Here is a 20,721-nt window from a genome sequence, read left to right as displayed (position 1 = left end):
CGAGCGGAGTGTGCGGGGGGGATGCTCCGCGGCCGGGCTGAGGCAGCGGGGAGGGGGCTGGGGGGAAAACGCCTTCTCCCGCACCTGAGCCGCCCTGGAGACAAGCACGCTTTATTTTATTATTGAACTTCGCTTAGTTATGTATTGCCTTTCTCTGGCTGGCTCTCCTGGCCTGGCTGAGATAATTGAACTTGTTTCTGTAGCGGCACCAGCGCTGAGGGTGTGACTGAGCGCTGTGGGGCGGGGGTGGGATGGAGAAAATAATGTTTTGTGTGTTAAAAGACAAAATTATGTCTGCCGGAAATAAAAAGGCAAATAACCGGGTTTTCCTAAAAAATGCAAGAGATAAAATAACTGTCTTAGAGAGGGGCAGTTGTCCCTGATGAGCTGAAATTTGTAGAACTGAGACAGATTCTCTGAAATGATGCATTTATTTGCAGTTACTGTTCTCTATAAAGCCACTGGATATTTAAAGCAATGGGATGTGAATTTAAGAAAGTTCATTCCTTATTTAATAAATTATAATAATTACTTTTTCCTTATAAGGCATGTCTCTGAGGTAGATGTGGGAATCTTTCTGTTCTGCTAGAAATACAAATCTCTCTAAATCTTTTTTACCGTTTTCTTATGTCTTGTACTATAAACAAAGCTGTCCTTAAAATGCCAGTATGGGACTGACCGTGAGAGAGCATGGGTGCATCTTACACCTTTAAAAGTATGGTTTTTCTGGTATAAATATCTCAGCTCTGAGACTGGAACAATCTAGAGCAGCAAACGTGAAGATGAGCTCCTGTAAATTCTGTTCAGAGGGTTGGGGTTTTTTGTCAGCGTAGATATTTTGATCCATGTTTGTACCTCTTTACAGCCCTGACAGATTTAGCTATGTCAGCAGTCGTGCTTAGAGGTGGGCCTGACCTTGCAATCGCCTGAAGAAGTGCCTGACAGTTTCTTCAGACTTTTCTCTCGTGTCTGCTCCACCCTGCTTAGGACTGAAGAGTGCTTCTCTCCAGGGTTTTAAATATGAAGGCCGTGCTTTATTTTTCCATTTGGTTCTTGCAGTTAGGGGGCACCATTTACAGTTATGGCCTGTCTGGCTCTGTGTGGGAGGTGTTGATTTTGGAAAAATGTGCTTTAAGCCACTGAGAAAGCTCCCTGTTTTTCAGAACTTCTTTTTTGTTCTGTTAAATGTAGCTGCTGATCTAGATAAATCGTTCCTACTGACGAGTGCTGCATAATTCTGTAGAACTGCAGTTAGCTCCTGGGCTTTTTTTATGCTGCTTGACAGGCTTTATGTGGGCTTGGTGCTAAGGAGTTCTCTCTGACCTCAAATTCCTTGATAGACAATCTGTCAGCTTTGGAAATTCCAGGAGAGTGGAAGAAAGAGGATACAGTGCTGGTGTATGGTATCCTTTCATGCATGTATATCAGCATTTCAGCTGTTCTTTCTTCCTCTGTTTTATACTTGTTAGGTGCCTGGAATTGAAGGCTACAGTTTTTATTGGGTTCTTATGATTAATGCCTTCTGTTCCAGGGGTTTGCCGCCACCGCAACAGCAACAGATGCTGAGCTTACGGGCAACAAATCAACCATCGCTGCTCAATGCCAATCCTATGCTTCAGCGGGCCTTACTCATGCAGCAGATGCAAGGTACTGTCGTTATGGGAGACGCTTACTTATTGGAATTATTTCATCATCCTTCATGGACTGAAACCATAGTCTGGCTATTTCTTGCTGAACCATTGCAGTCCTTGTATGTGGCAGTTTCATTTGTCATCTTTTTTTTTTTTTTTTTTTTTTTTTCCCTCTTCAAATTTGTCCATAGTCCCTGTCACAGAGGTTCTTCAGTTGTTGGAAGTCCTGTGTGCCCAACTGTTCACAACCGGGAATAGCACTACAAGGTATCAGGTTAGATACCAAATATGTGCCTTCCCTCTTAGACTTGGTGGAGAGTGTTTTTCCATCAATACATTTAGATAAAATGCTTAGATTTTTATTATTTGTTTGTCTTTCTTGGTGTTTCCACAAGTGGATTTTTTTTTTGCCAGATGTGATGTTTTCAAATTAATGAAGCTGCCTTAATAGTAGTGTTGCCAACAGAAAGATACTGGGAATGAAGCTATTGTTTTATTTTTGCTCATGTCTTAACCTGACAGCTCTCTTCAACACAGAAAATCAGTACCTGGGATAGTTTTAAAGAGCTTAGCTTAGATTAATGCCTGCAGTTTTTATCTTGCCTGTGAATCATGCCCAGGTGTGAAGACAATAGGCTTATTCTGCATGTCTTAAACTCTCCTTTTGTTCTCTTGCCCGTTTATCTAGAGGGCTCTCTAGTGACTCCAGTGGCTCTCTACAGATAGGGAAACTGGCTGTGAAAAAGGACAAGGCACGCTCTGAAGATTGGTGTATATATCCCTGTCAGGAAAAAAGTCTGACTCCACTCTAGTCAGCCATAGTCCTTTCAGATATGTTTGATGCTAACATGGGGTGACCTTCTCCCTAAAGCGAAATCTTATTGAGAAGTTGTATTTAAATAGTATGCCAAGGATCTGAGGCAAACTAAATATGAGAGCAGGATAAGGTATGTTAATGAACACTCTACATGCACTTTGACTTGGCATTGTTCCTCTTCTTTTCACCTCTACATGCTGAGTTGATTTCTGGCTTCTCTTTCAATAATCTACATCAGCTAGCCACAGGTAACATGTAGTATGGTTGAAATGTTAATTGTTGCCCTTCTTAGGGATCTGAATTTTTTTGGTCATTCAGGTTTGGGTTACATGTAAGAATATCTGATGCTGTAGTATTTCTGTACCTGGGAAACATCAGCATAAATAATTCATTGACTGTATGTGGCTTCAGCAGTGGAAATAGGAAGAAAGAAATACTTCAGGTTGAAATAGATGTGTGGTTCTTTAAAGGTACTAAACCAAGAGCAGGAGATTATTTCTTGCTTCATAGATTTTTTTCATTTTAATACAGCTAAGTCTTTTTACAGTAAGATTATTTATGGTAAGTAATAAGAGATTAGATTACTTTTGAAGACAGACATGGAGTAGTACTCCCTGTTGTGTTGCAGGCTTTAAACAGTGCAGTTTGTTTTTTCAGATTTTGGTGCCTGTCTCCAAACTTCTCTGCCCTGTTTTGACAGCCTCTAAAAAGGCAGAGTATGCACTAATTCAAGTGAGAAATAAAAAATGGCAATGTAAGTCCAGGTTCCCAGAATGGTGAACAGCTCCTGAGGGTGTAGCTGAGGCATCTGGGCACTTCCATTCCCTCGCCCTTGAAATGGGGATAGCAAGGACTGCCTTCGTAAGAAATTATCGGGACTTGGTTAATAGTCTGTCGATGCTGAAAAGAACTGTTCAGAAAGCAGAGCATTATAATTGGAAATGGCAGGGTGTCAATTGTCAGAGTTTAGGTTGACATGTTGAGCTTGCATGATAACCAGGTGGCAGAGAGGACTGTGGAATCTATTGTTGGGAAAGCCCGGTGTTGTTTTAAATGAAACGCTGTTCCTGGCCTGTGTTGAATAGCATCCATACTATGGTGTGAGCTGCCAGCTGCACAAATACGGGATGAATTTTTCTTTTTTACTGAGAATTTCTGTAAAATGAGACCTTGTTTGTTGCAAACACAAGTGCTAGTGTGCTCAGATAAAATAATTGCTCTAATGATCTTAGCCTGCAGTGACAATTATAATTAAATAGCCTGATACATAGTAATAGTTGCTATCACATCAAATTCTGTTCTGTGGGGCCTAAAAAGGGTAGAGCACAGAGCACCCATACAGTGCCTAGTAAAATACAGGGTCTCATGTGAAGGAGCCCTTCCCTTCTCTCCCTGCTGCTTGTACAGGTGGAAGATTTTCTCCTTCGCACACTGCGGGGTGGTGATATGTTATGTGCTTGGATTTGTAGGAAACTTGCGTGGCTTTAACATGACAGCACCAGCACTGCAGCAGTTTTTCCCTCAGGCTACAAGACATTCCCTCCTGGGGCCACCACCTGTTGGAGTCCCGTTAAAGCCAACTAGGATGGGCTTCCCCCCCAGCCTTCCCTTCCAGCGGCAGAACCGGACGTTTCGCAAGGTAGGCCTGTAGTTTCCAATTGTTCGGGAGCTTTGTGTTCCATTTGCACTTGTGGCAGTTCACTGTATCGTAGGTGGAGAAAAAAAGAAAAGGGAGAGATCCTTACAATGAAAACTACATTTTGCACCATGCTGCTGACACAGAAATGCAGAATTAAGTCCATCCCTAAGGCTCTTGTGGTCCATATTTACATTTTTGACGCAAAGGTTTCTTGTCACTTCTTGCCCAAGAGAGAGAACTCCTTATAGCAGAACTGTTGAAACCTAAGGTATAAAAGGAGCCTTTAGAAGTACCAGCTTCAAAGTAATTACAATAGAAAAAAGTCCTGGCTGAGTGCTTTGCTCTTCATAGAGCCTAGGGTTCTGCCCCATTAGTCTTCCAGAGCAGTTTTTTGTCACCAGATGACTTGTCACTGCCTCTTTAGGCTGTTTTATCTTTTTTTAAGATCAGGATCATATTTGTTCTTGTGGATTTTGTAAAATACACTTAAAAAAAAATAAAACCTTTCTCACTTTCCACCATTAAGACCTCTTGTATTGTGGAAATGGTTCTTAGATTAATTGACTGGTACTTCCCTCCTGTTAGATTAGCTTTTGCATATTTGGTCCCATTCTGTCAAAAGGATGTGGTGGATAAGGTAGACTTCTACTCTTGGACAGTCCTTTCTCCAGAGTAAAAAGGAAGGGGGATTATTTGGGACTATTCTTTTTCCCTGCCCATGTGCCTCTTGCCAGAGTCCCTCTAAAGTGACCCTGCTCCCTGCAAGCAGTTGGGTCTCCTACAGCTGAAAGCCCTGGAGAAATGTCATGGGCTGCCTGTGGAATTAAAGTGCGTTGTTCAGTTTAACCACGTAAACTTGACTTAATCAAGGCAGTCCATTGTAAACCATCTATTCCCCCCGTTACCCTGTGCTGGAATTCCTGTTCCTGCCCCACAGTAAACCCTGGTGCATTGGGCAGTGTGGTGGGTTTGAGGAAGGACCGAGAGCTGGCAGTGACTCTCTGCCCATTGCAGGACTTCCAGAGAGTCCCTGACAGGAAGCGGGAACTAGATCCTGGTTCTTCATCTCAGATACAAGGTGATGAGAAAATGGAAATCCCAGAGGGAGTGCAAGCAGGGTCAGCACAGAACAGCTCCTCGCTGTCCGGAGGTAAGGGGGAGCCTGTAGTGAAACAAACACTTTTAGACATGATAAACTGCTCTCTGCTATTCCTGCAGCAAAGACTGGAAATGGCTTTTGTCTTAATCAGCTACGTTTCTGTCTAACTGTAAATACTTAAACTGGTTGTGACAGCCCTCTGCTATGTGGTTCATATATCCTTTTTTTCCTGGATATTTTTGACTTTTATAAGCTAGCTCCACATCTCTGGCACGGAGGCCTCTCAGAAGTCCCTTTGACAGCAAGCCCTGTTTAAGATGGGGGAGAAAGAAAACTGGCTTGAAATTAAAGCTTTTACATTGCCTTACTCCATGAGATGTTGAGTTCAGCTTGAGTCAAACACAATAAGCAGAACCAGTTGCAATCCACATGCTAAGGAAAAGATGAGTTGAAAGAACAGAACAGAGACTGCTGGCACTGAATGTCTTACAGTGTCAGATACAATACAGATGTGGGAGTGTTCTTGCTGACTGAAGAGTGCCTCCTCTGAAAATGCAGGGATATGATGAGGTTGTGACCAGTGGATATGCAGTGGTGAAAATTACATGGTTAAATGGTTGCTGTCAGATAGATATGCCACCTTGGCTTTTATAAATGTGCCTATGATCTGGGCTCTTGTCACTAGGTATAGGAGTAAGACCCAGTTAGTAGACATAAACATAGATTTCTTTCTGGATGATACCTCATACGGTGACATCTGCAGTAAAACTCAAATCTCTTAGGTCCTTATCCAACCTTGTCACTACAATTCTCAAATTCAGAATAAGCAAGTGTATAGTATTATTTGCTCTAACGGTGTTTTATTGGCATTGGCCATTCAGTTAGGGAACATGCTCAACGTGGCATGGTCTGCTTTGCTAAGGAGATCTCCTTCTGTGTTCCTGCAGAGCCAAAAACTCCACCAGAATCTGTGTTGAACACTGAGCCTGCAGCAAAAAGACTGAAGAGGTATTTATTGAATGGGGTATTTAGATAGATACTGGGTTTAGAATTATTGTCTAATTTTATTTTCTAATAATTAGGGCTGTACTGTACTGGCCCGATGTCTAGCATGTAAGAGGTATTTCAGATGCTCGTGGACAATTCAGAAAATCTCATAATGCTTGCTGAGATCTAGGGTGTTGAAGGGTCTCTGCTATGGGTGGTCCAACTACGGAAATGAAAAATAAGAGATGCAGCTCATGTAAATGTGCAGCAAAGCGGAGTTTGCTCATGTGTTCTCCTGCCAGGATTCTTGTAAGAAGCAGAGAGGTTTTTTCCTATTCTGATATATTTCTCTAATTTTCTTCCTTAAATGTCAAAAGGGGAAATGAGCAGTCACATATCAGCAGAGAGCAAAAGCCTTGGAACGTTAGGTTACAGTAGGTGTAGGAGAGGGTAGTTTACTCTGAGGAATGAGAAAGGGAAGGGAATCAGTACTCCATAGTATTCAAGCCTGTATCCATGAGTGTGGAGTTCTGTATCCCTTCTGCAAAGATTATCTCGCTAGTACCCCTGTCTCTTGGGTAAAAATAGACAAAGGCAATCCTGTTATCTGCAAGGGACGTGCAGCGTGCCAGCATGCTGGCCATGGCGGGCCGTCCTGGCACTCCTTGGGTGCAGGAAGAGCCAAGGCTGTATTGCCATCTAGTGGGACAGCACGTCACGGAGCTCCTGGTGCCATCTGCACGGTGCTGTACCTCTCCCAGAACTGTCGCTGTTAGCTGGTGCAGAGGGAGAAGAGGAGGGAGTGAATGCAGATTTCTGGAGGCATTGATTTCAGAATTCTCCAACATATGTTAATGACTGTGAGTCAGGACTCCTGGGTCCTCTTATCTTCCCTGTTAACAATTCACCGCGTGGTTTCGGACAAGTTTCTTTACCTCTGTTTCCCATCTGTAGATTAGAGATTAATGGCTATCTTTAGGGAGAATATTCCTGGATTACTTTGATGTTCAGATGTTACCTTGATCATGTAAAACATTAAAGAGTGATAAATATTATGTGAGCAGGGACCATTGTGAATTATGGACTCTGATTAGCAAGAAACTGAATAAATTCAATTAAAGCTAAGTCGAATGCATTTGAGCGTATGCTTTGTTAATCTGTTTGCCAAAGCTAATTTAATTTTAATTACATTAATATTTAGTAGGGTATTAATCAAAGTCCTGTTACATATACTGAGAAGAGAATCAAGTCTGAGGAATGACAGATCTCACTGCAGCAAGCCTGCAATTAGGAAAATCCTTTCCTAAGCAGTAGTTAAAGACTGACAGATTTGATGCATATATTATGGCTGGTATTTACTTAGAATAGATCATTCCTTTGCTTTTTTTGAAGTGTTTTTGTTTACTTCCAACAAACAGATGATGTATCTCTGGAAAAAAAATAGCTTACTGTTCTCATATTGCCCTTCACTGATGACAAGGGCATTCCCCCCATCCATGTCACAAACTTGTTTCATGCTTCATTGTTCCATTTCCCTTTGGCCAGGAATACCAGCCTCCTTCTTCGTTTCAGGTTTTTCCCACTTCTGCCTCTTCTCCTATGTACCATCTGTATGCCTGGAACAACATCCTCATTCCAGTGCAGAAAACACTCATCATCTTCAAATCTTCCTTGAACACCCACTTCTTCTAGCATGGCCTGACAAGTATCCATATAATACCATTTCCTCCTTAGATCATACTCGTGATGGCTTTTGCTCCCTTAGATTGCTCCTTAGATTTGCAGTTTAGGCTGCAAACCCTTGCCCTGGAGTGCTGTCACCATCTGTGTGTGGTATAGTGTTGAGCCTGCTGGCAGCACTTGACAAATAATGTTAATGCCAGCCACTCTTGTTTTCTTCGTGTTTGCACTGCCCAAACCCTGCTGCATATTTATAGCCATGTAACCCAGTTACATTATCACGTACCAATCTGATAAATTATGCGGTGCGCCTGTGTTTGGATGACTGGATGCAGTACCTGCACAGTCTGCGTTCTTTCTCGTGCAGAATGTGCTGCTCCTTGTTGGCAGCAGGACACCGGTGGGTGGGATATCAAGCCGGCCTGAGAGAGAAGACATTCCAGCCATGGTGGAAAGTGTTAGCCCTGATGGAAAAATGGGGGATGGAGAAAGATATTGTCAAGTACACTTCTCTGCAAGTCAACTGTTCCTTCTCAGCAGTCTCCTCAGGATCTTTTTTCTTCTAGCAGATCAGCAGTACCGAATAGAACAAAGCAAAGTCCTTTTGGTTCGTGTGTCATACAGCTCCACTTCCCCCACAAGCAGAACTGTAGGGACTCTGGAACGAAACACGGCTGATAGGAATAGAGCAGGCAGTTCTGGTGAAATCCCTGCAAGACGCCACTGAGAACCCGTTCAGTTCTGACAGCTCTTTGCGTTCTCTCATGCACAGAGCAGCCTGGAGTTCTCTCCAGGTATTGCAGTTTCCCTGCAGGTCACCAATCAATACAGGAGTGAGCTCTCAGAGCTCTTATTAAGAATATTTCCTCTGTGAACTTATTTCCCTGCAGGCCTCTTGCAGGAGAGGGCAGTGATCCAAAATATCAGTTGTAACCTTCTTCTCCAGGTTATTTGTCTGCTGTTTCTGAATCTGTTCTAGAATGCCCATTCTTCTTTGTTTTTATTTATTTCTGCTGAATCCTTGCCTGAAATACCAATTCCAGTAGCTTATTGATTTGGGGGTTTAGTGGAGAGTGTGGTAGCTTAGACCCCAGCCTGTGCCTTGGTGTGTCTTCTGAATCTCTTTTATCTGTAACATGGCAAATAAGGTTATTTTCTCAATGTCTTTGAAGTGTGACCAAGGAATCTGCATTGGAGGATGCCACAGATGGCAGGGAAGCAGGAGAGTCCAGCACCCACGTCCAAGCTGATGGTGAGTTGCTGGGCATTGTGATTTGCACTTTTAGGGAACTTCTTGCTGGAACTGCACCTGTAGATCAGCATCTGTAGATCCCATGGGTCTTGTCAGAAATGCCCTTCTGCCAGTCATATAGGATGGGGAAAGGAGGAGAAAATCTAGGAACCAAATCAAAACAGTTCCCCTATTGCCTACCAAATGCAAATGATGGGAAGTTTCCCTCTTTATTTGGAGAAAGGTTTGTGAACTGGGCTGATGGCCAACAGCACTGTGAGGAAAGCTCCCTGACTTCATTCACCTGCTGCTTTGTTTTTTATCTGTCATTGCTATGCTGATTTAAGGCAGCTGAAAGGACTCTCTCTTCCTAGGTACAGACAATGCGAAGGTGTACACAGCTGAAGATCTCTCTAAAGAGAGGAAATTCTCTGAGGAACCAAAGGCTCCCGAGGTGAGTAGACACCACTCCATGCAGGCTGGGTGGTGCAGAACATAAACCTCCTCCTCCATCCCAGAGAAGCCCGTTGCCACTGGGAACCAGATGGCACCCACGTCTGGAGCTCTGTCTCCTGCTGTAAGCTGTTGTCCCTGGCAATAAAGCATAATGTCTGCAATTAGTGCGCAGTCTGCTCTGACTTGCTGCTTTTGTACTTCTGTGAGCCTGTACCTTACCTACTGCTGGCTGTTTGTGGATGCTGGGGTTCGTTAAGATTTCAGTATTCATCTGGAAAGATGGAAAGCTGGATTGAAAGAGCCACTGAAAAATATATATATTGAAGGCCATAGCTAAATACATCCTTTATGTTGCTGAAGAGCAGATGTAAAAAAAAATAAAAAAATCAGGTGATGGCAGTAAAGATGCAGCTGCTGTGGCACTTGCTATCCCAGCAGGTATGAGCAGATAGTGGGAGTCTGTGCTTTTGAAAGGCAGCTTGGAAAAATGAGACTCATGTGAAGCCAGCAACCTGAGAGTCTTTTGCATGAAATACCTTGTCTACGTGCTAGGTGTTAAACCGGGATCTTATGCTGTGTAAATCTGTAAGCAAAGATTTAACCCATGATGTGAATCAGACTTGATGGTCTTCCATAATTGGAGACATTTGCTGATGTAATCAAATGTATCATCCTGCCCTTGTTTGAGTTCCTCACTCCATCAGGTGCGGTGCCAAGTTGCCTTTAGTTCTGCAGTGGGGAAACATGAGCTGATCGTGTCCCTTACGAACACATTGTTTGTTGCTCCAGTCTGCAGAGACTGGATCATGACGTGTCTACAGAGGCTGGAGAAACAGCCGTCTGTACTAATAGTCGTGGTGCTGTGACACAGGGATGGCTGATCTAGCAGCATCGGGAGGAGTACGTGTGAGAGTCTGGTCAGCCTCCTGTGGATACAAGCTTAAATGCATTTTCTTAAGGGGTAGAGAGCCTAGTTCGCATACAAAAAGCAGGTGTCATTTTTAGTGTCTTCTACTGACAGATTGGGCTTAATCTTGGCTCCTTCTTTTCGCAGGTGTTGAGCTCTGGAAGTTCACTGAAAGTGACTATCCAGCAGAGCAGTGAGAGCAGAGCTATCAGTACAACAGCTCTGAAACCAGGGCACTGGACCTGTGAGGTGGGCACAGCTGATCCCAGCCCTGAACCAGTCCTTAAATTCTACTGTTACATCTGCAAGACCAACTGCTGCAGCCAGCAGGTAAAAAGCCACAGGTCTGACTGGGATATGGGTGGTCAACAGAAGTGAACTAGCCGGCCAGCTGCCATGGGGAGGTGCAGCAGAAGATTTATTAGCAAGGGCTCGTGCTTTGGGAACAAGAAATATAAAAAAAATTGACAAGTGTGCACATAAAATAAACCTCTCCTGAGGAGCTGGCAAGCAACCTGCTAGAGAGCGAATGTGGGTGGATCCACAGGCAGCCATGCTCTTAAGCTTTTATACCACTTCATTGTTAAACAGCAGTCAAGAGAATGGAAAGGGTAGCTCATACCTATTATTTTCTGTATTTTGAATGCATTTAAACGTGGTTTGTTTTTTTTTCTCCTAACCTCTCTCTCAGAATTTCCAATCCCACATGGCTGGAATTCAGCACCAGCAGCGACTTGGGGAAATTCAGCACATGAGCAATGTTTGTTTTGTTTCACTACTGCCCATGGTGAAGGAGCAGAAAGCGCGGGCAGAGAAAGATGGGTAAGTGTTGGTCTGCGCTAGAAAACATAATCTGAATGTGGACCTACATGGGTTCTAAAATTCCTCACTGTGTTGTAGGTAAGATACAAAATCCCTCTGGTTTCAGGAGCCTTAATGTCCTTCAGGCAACTTTCTTCTTGCTGAAGGACACCAGTGTTGACTTTGTCCTGCTGTGTAGTTTTTAATACAGTAGATCAGGTCAGAGACTTGTTTTAACTGGTGCCTTTCTGTCAGCATGAGCTAAAGCAACCTGTGTAAAAGGCTGTGAAGGGGAGAAGATAAATCTGAGCATGTAAAGATAGGAATGCTGAGGAAAACAATGCCAATAACAGATTGCAGTATTCCACGGAGAATGTAAAAAGGTGTGACTTACAGATATATCCGTTGTCACTTCAGAGAGACCCAGCAGCGATGGTGTAACACTTGTCAGATACACTTCACAGGGGATCTAATCAAACATCGCAGGACCCAAGAGCACAAGGTAACAGCCATAGCATGGATTTCATCTTTGCACTTACCTTTCACGGGGATGGAGTGGAAGTGTATAGCATCTCCTGCTCCCCCAGCAGCAAAGGAAAAGTGACTGGAGCAGAGAGATGCACATAAAGTTCTGCCAGTAACATCCTCACTGTGTGAGGGCACTGCCATGCTGCCCACTGCCTCTGAACACTGGCACTGATAGAACTTCCAGTTGTCATGCTGTGTCCATATGGCCTGAAGCACTTCTAGTTTAGAATTCTTGAGTTTTCTCCATAAATACAGCCTATTATACTCACCTCATCAATTGAATGGAGGGATTGGTGGGCAGCCTGTAAATTTTCAAGCTAAAATTTAGGCAGGCCATCATATTTATTGCTTCTAGGGAAGAAGTGCCAGAACACCTTTTATAAGCCACATTTGTTTTGCTCTGCATATTTTCTATCTTTTTGGTTGATAAGACTAGGGAGTCTTTTCTGCTGAAGACCGTCTTTCTGGTCTCCCTGTTCTAGATGCAGGGCTGTGACTTTGTTTCACTCAAGATTTATCTGCATTCCTCCAAAGTGGTGCCTCTTGTGACTTAACTGAATTGTCCTTCTTTCCTTAGCTGGCCAAACGCTCTCTTCGTCCTTTCTGCACTGTCTGCAGCCGCCACTTCAAGACCCCTCGCAAGTTCGTGGAGCATATGAAGTCCCCTGAGCACAAACAGAAAGCCAAAGAGGTAATGCTGCCTGAGTGGAGAGCTGTGCAGGACTGGAGGCAGCTACATGGTGGAGCAGGTTAACTTTCTGCTTCCCTGGCTATTTCAGGGATGAAAGGAAGGTGTGCGGTTCTTCCAGCCCCGTTTTAATTTTCATCTTTTGCTGGATTCAATTGTTAGAGCTTAAAGAAATTGAGTGGAAAAGGGACAAAGAGTTAGATGTGTCTAGAAGCAAGATAGCTTTGTGCCTCTCTTGCAGTCCCTTCCACTCATCATATGCAGTCTGTTCAGAGTCTGGGGTTTTTCTTGGTTAAATGGAGAGTGCAAAGTTGATCTGAACTTTGTTTTCTGTACCTGACAGGTAAGGCTAGGAGAGAAGGAGTTGGGCAGCCCAGAAGATTCAGAGGAGTTGATCACAGTGGATGCTGTTGGCTGTTTTGAAGATGATGATGAAGAAGAGGAAGAGGAGGAGGGGGGAACTGGTGAGGAGGAAGACCTTGATGTAGTGCTGATGGAGAATGAGGATTCTGCTGCCAAGCAGGTATGCCGTGCACAGGGAGAAGGAATCGCCTATCTGAGAATCTGCTGTGGGCTCCTGTGACTTAGTTGGTCTTGACTGGTTGAGCTCAGGGTTTCAAGAGTCCAGTCAACCTTGCACCCTGCAGCAGGAGGGTGAGGGCTCTGGGGTCCTTCCAGAGCACAGGATGATGCAAAAGAGAAGGAGGCACTATGTGTGGGATGCAGAAGGGTGTTTCTGCTGTGCTGTACAGCTCCTACTGGTGTCTTCAAACAGTACCTTGTTGAGGAGCATAAGCAATGTTTTTTCAAGGGAAAGAATTTCTGACAAAGACATTGACATAGTCTCTTTGAATAGCCCAGCAGTAGTTCGGTCTCATAGCAAACTTGTGGAGTTTTATCTTGATAAATATAATTTTCCCAGTAGAAAGCTGTTACCAAGAAGGAGGTACATGGCCAAACTGCTTCAGGCTTGGAGTGCAAGGGGCTTTTTTTAACTGTTGTAATGAAGTGGCCTCCTGACATTGGATTTTGTATCTGGTCCTAACCAGATGCTCTGCAACTCTGTCTCAGATATGTGAATCCTCTGTTTTGCTCCCAACCTTACCAGAAAAGTGTAAGAGCCCAGGAAGGGAATTGGCATAGATACAGTAGGCACTAATGTTCTTTTGGTTTCCAGACTGGGCTGAAGGAAGTGTCTTTGGAGGATTACGAAGGAAGCGAGAAGTATTGTCCAGACACAGCCTATGGTAAGCAAGCAGAGTTAAGCACAAAGGCCCACAGAGCATTCTCTGGCCATGTGCTGTATCTGTAAGAAAGGATGGTCTCTACTTACTGCTGTCATGAGTTCTTGGGCCATAGTGCTCAGCATCTGCTTGGACTGGTGCAGGTCACTGCTGCCTGGAGAAAGAGACAAACGTTGCTTTATTACTGTGTGATAAAACATAAGGATGTGATTGATGTTTGTCAGCTGCTTTTTGCTTTGAAGAAGAATGAATGAGAGCCAGAAACCTTACTAAGGTAGGAAATGGAATGAGTAGGACAGGAGTACTGAAGAAAGTAGGTGGCAAATGAGGGATGCTCTGGAAAGATGGACCCTGAAAGCATACTGATTCTGAATGCTTTCCAATGCAGCTTGTATAGAGATACTGAGCAGTACTGACAGTATCGAACTCTCTGCCAGAGCCCAAACTGTGCATGTTTCCTCTGCTTCAGAACCCCCACGCTCTGCATAGTGGTTATTCAGACACGTTGCTGGACTGGTTGGGCAGTGTTGCCTCCAGATGGCTGACTCTGGTCCCCACCCTGTAAGCCATTCTGAGTTCATACCTCTAAAGGCCACTCGTGTTGCGAGGAGGGCAGCTCTGCAGAGGCTGTTTTGTGCCCAAGGAGAGCTCTGTTTACACCAATCTTCCATATTGCTGTAACCTTCCACTATCGTGTGGCAGATGGAATAATGATTCATGCTGTGAATGTTCTCTGCATGTTCCTCTTGCGCGCCTGCTGTCTTCTGTTTGGTTTGATCCCATTACATTAGATCACATGTTCTCTGTAGTTTTCCATTGTATTCTTTTTTCCTTTTTTCCCCCCCTTAATGCTCTGTGTAGTTTCTTTGCTCTGGCAGCTAGATTTCTCTCTGAATATCAACCACACAGCCATTCCATGGTAAGACAAGATATTCAGCAAGTCATCTTGCAAATCCCTGATTAACAGAAGCAAAGCTTTCCACTTTTCTTTTTTTCCCTCCCTTTCCCTTTTAACATGCTTTCATTATTTGAGTTCCATTCAATGTGATCTGTGATTTCCCTTCCCCTCCCGTTTCGCAGGCCTGGATTTTCTGGTCCCCGTCGCAGGTTACCTCTGCAGGCTGTGTCACAAATTCTACCATAGCGACTCTGCTGCCCGGCTCGCACACTGCAAGTCCCTGATGCATTTTGAGAACTTTCAGGTTAGACCCTTTGGCGATTGCATGGCCTGGCATTTGTTACCCCCGTGCGTGTCTCTTCAGTGAATCCACCACGTTAGCTGTCTTGTCTTCAGTTCATTTCCATCATCCTTGGTGTCCATCATGCCATAGCTTTCTCCTGGTGTGCTCTGTGTTTGTCTCCCATCACCCCTGTAGATCTAAAACCAGTCCAGTCCTGCTTCCCAGCAACTGCTGCTGTCATCTTGTTGCCCATCTCTGGCTGGAAATCTTCCTCAGAGTCTCTGCTCTGTTTGCTGAACCTGTGGAGTCTGTCGTTCAGTCTAGGCCTCTTCTCTGTTAGACAGATTACAGGTGGGTCAAGATGGGGAAAGAACAAGAGACGGAGGCTGTTCCTTTTAAAGAAAGCTGGTACATTCGCATCTTTTCGTGCGATACTGCAGGAACAGCTCCTTTAGCCAAAATGGCGGATGTGATTCATCCATGAAGGAGCCTGGTAAAATCAGGCACTCAGCTTAGAAATCTGGAAATGTAACATGACAGATTCCGTGTGATGGAAGCTACAAGCTGGCAAGAGTTCATTTGGTCCCCAGGGTCAGCCTGCAACAGGAAGTCTGTCTGTCTGTCTGCTACCCTCTCCTAGAAGCTCCTTAGCACAAAGCTCTGCCAACTGTTCCCTTGCTTGACTGGCTCCACCTCAAGAAGCCGTATTGCCCCTTGCTGCTTTTGTATCTAGGAGCTTTTCCTACTGGGCTGGCCTGCAATCTGCCTCCATCGTTCTGTCCTTGTTGACTTGCCAAGGGGTGAGGGGCCTGGATTTGTACCTTGTGGTGGGTACGCAGGGCTTGCACTGTCTCTACCCTCTCCCGTGACCACTGCCTGGGCCCTGCCTGTGCAGAAGAGCGCTATTCCCTGACCTGGCAAGGAGGGAGGCTCCCACACTGACTTTGTCCTCTGCCTGCACCCAAAACCTGCTCCAGCAAAAGCCATTGTGCTTCCCTACCATAGATGTATCCAGCTTTTGTTAGTGGTTGGTTTTTTTTAAAATCTTAAGTGTTTTTCTGCATAGTCTTCAGACAGGTTGACTATTCTTAGTCAACCATCACTGCCTCCAGAAAGGAGCGGAGTACTGCAGAAGCCAGCGCTTACAGCAGTGGATGTGGAATGGCAAGTAGCAGAAGGCCACAGCTGTTCCTTCATGCTTGCTCATCCTCTCCCACTCCTGCAGCTAGTCACTTCCAGAATGAAGAATTGGCCTTGCAGTTTTCATGGCTTATTTTAGAACAGCTTAGAGGGAAAATGCAGCAACAGTGCGTATACCTCCCTTTTGGCCCACTTCGAGCTGAAATCAGATGCTTTTCAAATGGATGACAGAGTGACCTGGAGGATTATTTGTTACAAGAGTCCAACCTTACATATCTGCAGACAGATAACTATTGTTCTTGGCTACCTAGGTGCCTTGGTGTTGTCACAGTCTGAGTTAAATCATTGCTGGTTTCTGGGGTACTCTCAGCAGAGGGTTTCAAAGCAGAGAATTGTCTGCTGGTGCGGCAGTTCACAGCATCGCTCTGAAAACATGGGCACACTTGCACCTGGTTTAGTTTGGGTAAAACATTATGACTTCACTGATCCAGTTCCGATGGATTATGATATTGTGCATATCCCACTACTTGAGAACAGGAAAAGAACAAGCCTGCAGTGATAAACTGCATTACAATGGAAAGCTGCCTGTCTCATGTGCTGTAATTCCACATTGCAGACTATAGCAGCACTGCTTAAGGCAGTGGTGAAAGCCAGCACACTCAGAATAGTTTCCTTAAATTGTCAGGTCTAAAGCTAGTGCCAGTTCAAGGGATCCTTTAGCAGGAAGCTGAACGTTGAGTTGATTGTGGAAGGAACTGCTGTGGAAAAGAAGGAGCTTTGTTTTATTCCTTTAGTTCATGCTCTGTTTTTGCTGCGTGTTAGATAGCTATACAGAGTTCTGTTTTTCTGAAATCCAGTCTTGAAAATGGCTAGTAGCCATTTTAATCCCTTTACAGACCTCTACTGGTTCATCATGATAGCGAGTGCAAATGAGTCATTTTATTGATGATATGCCTACCCTTGTTCTGCAGAGAACCTCAGTGCCTTGTAACAAGGAGATACTCCTGGTATCTTCGTGTTCCCGTCAACAGTTTCACTGGTTGCACAGATTGTATCAGCAGAGTGAAAAAATCCTAAGCTTTCAACTTAAGTCTTGCTTTGGCTGATAAACATTAAATCATATCTCTGTAGCTGAGGGCAGTGCAGCCTCACGTATCCAGGGTACATGTCCAGAGTTACGTCCTGGCAGTAGCTGAAGCAAGAGCTGTCACTTGCACTGTTACATCTACAAAGTCCTGAGTCTGACTGAGACTTAACAGTTGCCAAAACATGATTTTTGTCTTGGGAGCCACAAGTGTGCCATGCACTCACTCAGCATTAAGTAATGCGAGAGGGACTTCCGTTTTTAATATTGCCACTTTTCCTCACAGGAGCTGACCCTTCTCTGCTTGAAAGCCTCAGCAGCCAGGCCAGGAGAGATGCTGAGACAAGTCGTGCCCCTGCAGATCCTAGCTGCCGCTCACCGCTGTTTTTGTACAGGTGTTCCTGGACCAGCTGCTACTTGCTGCAGTGACAGTAGCGGGGCTTCTCTCTCACATTGGTTTGTTTGTATTTGCAGAGATACAAGGCAGCGAGGCACCATGCTACCGCTGCCTACCCCGAGGCTCCTTTGCATTCCCACGGCTCCAGCTCCCAATTGCTGGCTGATCTGAAACAGCCTCCTGCTACAATGGCAGGTACCAGCAAGAAGATGAATTATGATCGTGGGATAGCCAAGGAGGGTACAGAGCTGTCAGCCCTGCAAGAACAAGCTTCGAGGTTTCTGGAGGGTAAGGGTGAGCTGACCACCTCTGTAGCAGAGGGCAAAAGCCTAGCCAGCGTGACTGATGATGGATGTGGAATCATGGTTGTAGAAGAAGAAAATCTACAGGAAGAGAGCAAGTCTGCTACCACTAGTGCCGACTGCCCGCTCCCTGAAGAGAACCACACCATAGGGGAGTTGTTGGGACACGCTGTGTCTGAGGAGGAAGCCAATGCAGCCAGGCAAAGGGCAGGCACAGACGACTGCCAGGATCCAGGAAATGGAGAGGGTTTAGGACAGAATGAGGCAGAAAACACAGGCCAGGAGGCAGCGGCAGAGCCTTCCTCCCTAGCCAAAGGTGAGACAGACAGTCTGACCTCTGCTGGGTCCAGACGCTCTGCTAGGCGCAAACCCAGATAGAGTGGCCTTAAAGGGAGAGCCCTTTACATATGATATGTGCTGGAAATGCTTATTTTCTGAGTCTTTTAATAGAGCAAAAACCTTCAACTTTACTGCTGTTTTTATTTTAAGAATAAAATAAGCCTGGCTTTAGCGTGTCTAACACAGGATGGTGTTGGTTATTACTTGTACAGTTGGGATACAGCAATTATGTGGAAAGACTGAGGCTTGGATTGTTGAACCTGAAAGAAGGGACAAAGTTTACGAAATAGATGCTTTAGCGTGTCTAACACAGGATGGGGTTGGTTATTACTTGTACAGTTGGGATACAGCAGTTATGTGGAAAGACTGAGGCTTGGATTGTTGAACCTGAAAGAAGACGGTAATGTGATTTCCACAAGGGACAAAGTTTATGAAATAGATGGATCAAACTTACTTTTCACTAAGAATTCTTTGTAGTTCCTCTTGTTTCCCTTACAGACAGAGGAAAAGTTTATCTCTTGGGAGACTGTGCCCAGTTCTGCTCCTAAGAACAGTCTCCTTTCAAAGATGAACACCCGTGGACAAGCACTGTGTCCTAAGCTAGGCAAGAATATGCATCTTGGTCCTTTGTTAATACTACATGGCTTAACACAGTCTGTTCTCATAGTGGAGACTCTCAGGAACAAATTTTGTTTCAAACTGATTTTAATAAAACAGATTTCTTATAAATAACTTCTTAAATGTTCAAAAAAACTCCTTTAACTTTACAGAAGTAGAACAGTGAGACTTGTTTCACAGTACTGGCCCCAGGCTATCTTGACAAGATGACAAAGTTTCAGACAGAATGCTCATGTGTACGCTTGTCAAAACGTACAGGGAGGACTCTGCTCACAGCCCATGGCAGGCAGGCCCCTGTCTCTTTGCAGCTACGGGGGGGGGCTACCCAGCCTGCTCTGCCTCTCTCTAATCCCCAGTCCTTAACGGCAGCTTAAGGAGTTAGGCAGCTTCCAATTATAACAGTGAAAAGCATCACCTTGGCAGCTTGTCTTATCTGCTTGGAAGGGGATAGAAGTGTCCAGTGATCTGGGACCATCTGTCAATATTTCTTACATGACAGTTAATGTGAATAATGGGGAGGCTGTGGTTTCAAGGCAAGAGCTGGCCTAGGGCTTCTCTCTCCAAGTCTGTCACCGGAGTTACGCTTAGGGGCAAGCCTGGAGTAAAGACAGCTCCTGCCTACTGTGCTTTCTGAGGGAAGAGGCCAGAGCCATAACATTCCTGGCTGGCATTTAACTGTATCAAAGAGCAGGGGTCATTCTTCCTCTTTGTGAAGAGGGCCTGCGTGCAAACAACCTGCACAGCATCAGGCTTCCTGCAACCAGCTCTGACCAAGTGCCAGGCTCAGAACCAGCTCCCCCACATCCACCCGTGTGCTTCTGCATCTATCGCACAGCTAAAGAAAAACAGGACATGGAGGTGAATGGCAGGACAGAACCACAGGAAGGAACAAGTAACAGGCATGAGGTACCTCTTCTGTTCAAGTTTTACATTAAATCGGTGACCAGTAAATGTCCCTTTAGCAAAACCAGGTGAGAGTTTGTGGCCAGCACCCTAGATGGGAGGCTGTGATCCCTGCACATCATCTTCCCTGTTCTGCTGCTTGCTCTGCTGCTGGAACTCCAGGCGGGTCTGGCGGTTGGACTCCAGCAGTTCTTTCAAGCAGGCATGTAGATAATCATTCTTCTCCTCCAGGTGGTCCAAGCAGGAGTTGATCTGGTCCAGCATGGAGTTTATTGCTGCATATTCTAAAAGGAAAGGAAATGAGAGACCAAACAATGTACGTATGTTGTTACTGCAGTCAGTGAAGGCAGCGAGAGCTCTCGCAAAACATGCCCAGAGCATTTTGGCTGTGCCTTATCTGCTGCTGGGTGGGTGAAGTAAAATGCAGCTGAATCCTGTATGTGTTGTGTTCACGGATCAAACGAGGCCAATGGGAAGCTGAAGGACCGGTAACAAGGTCTAAGGCAAGGTACCTGTGGGCAGTCTAAGTGCATTACGGGCATATCTGACAGCCTTTGATCTTGTAGCCAATGACAGGCTGAGTGCCTGCGCGCTGCGATCCGCACTGCGACAGTACCAAACAAACCCCAAGGACAGGTTAGCCTTTTTAGCTGCCTTGGGGATCATCTTTCCTGATGAGGGCGCAGGCATTTTGGCAGCCTGCCGAAGGGTTTACCACATTCTGTGAATTATCTGTGTAAGGCTCCCAGGCTGGGATGTGCTTCACGAGGGCCTGGCTGGGGTCAGCCTGCCAACACAGCACAGTCGTTGCTGTGGTGGGAGCAGCGATGAGCCCAAAGGCGCTGGTAGTCTTTCCAAAAGCAGGTAAGTGTGGGGCATCAAGTTCAACCTCAGGATTTTCATGCACCATTAAGGCTTTGGGTACTTCAGATTAAAAGCAAACATTCAGGATGACCCTGACAGTTGGTTCCCCAGGTACAGTTTCCTATTTACAGCATTTGTTTCAAGTGCAGGCGTGTTAGCCTCCGTACATTTCAGAGCAATGTGTG

At 45.1% G+C, this 20,721-nt stretch overlaps 2 protein-coding genes across 2 annotated transcripts; one reads left to right on the top strand and one right to left on the bottom strand.

Moving 5' to 3' along the window:
* Positions 1-1,531: 1,531 nt before the first annotated feature.
* CIZ1 (CDKN1A interacting zinc finger protein 1) lies at positions 1,532-18,332 on the top strand (the record flags this gene model as incomplete). The annotated part of the gene is made up of 14 exons (XM_010082622.1): positions 1,532-1,647; positions 3,918-4,087; positions 5,102-5,237; positions 6,134-6,194; positions 9,026-9,105; positions 9,459-9,538; positions 10,595-10,777; positions 11,139-11,269; positions 11,666-11,750; positions 12,354-12,467; positions 12,808-12,987; positions 13,642-13,711; positions 14,789-14,910; positions 17,588-18,332. Coding segments are annotated over 14 exons (2,131 nt in total), but the record flags the coding sequence as incomplete, so codon positions are not given.
* Positions 18,333-19,762: 1,430 nt separating this feature from the next.
* On the bottom strand, positions 19,763-20,053 carry LOC104460784 (chromosome unknown open reading frame, human C9orf16). The gene has a single exon (XM_010082621.1). It carries the CDS (start codon positions 20,051-20,053, stop codon positions 19,763-19,765), a length of 291 nt encoding a protein of 96 aa, XP_010080923.1.
* Positions 20,054-20,721: the final 668 nt, after the last annotated feature.

This window comes from Pterocles gutturalis, unplaced genomic scaffold (genome assembly GCF_000699245.1).
Source record: "Pterocles gutturalis isolate BGI_N339 unplaced genomic scaffold, ASM69924v1 scaffold47434, whole genome shotgun sequence".
Taxonomy (NCBI): domain Eukaryota; kingdom Metazoa; phylum Chordata; class Aves; order Pterocliformes; family Pteroclidae; genus Pterocles; species Pterocles gutturalis.
Note: the sequence above shows the minus strand (reverse complement) of the source record. Positions and strands in the feature narration are given on the sequence as shown.

Excerpts from the sequence above, each read along its gene's own strand:
- LOC104460784 (XM_010082621.1), bottom strand. The coding sequence starts at position 20,053 with ATGCTCTGGGCATGTTTTGCGAGAGCTCTCGCTGCCTTCACTGACTGC.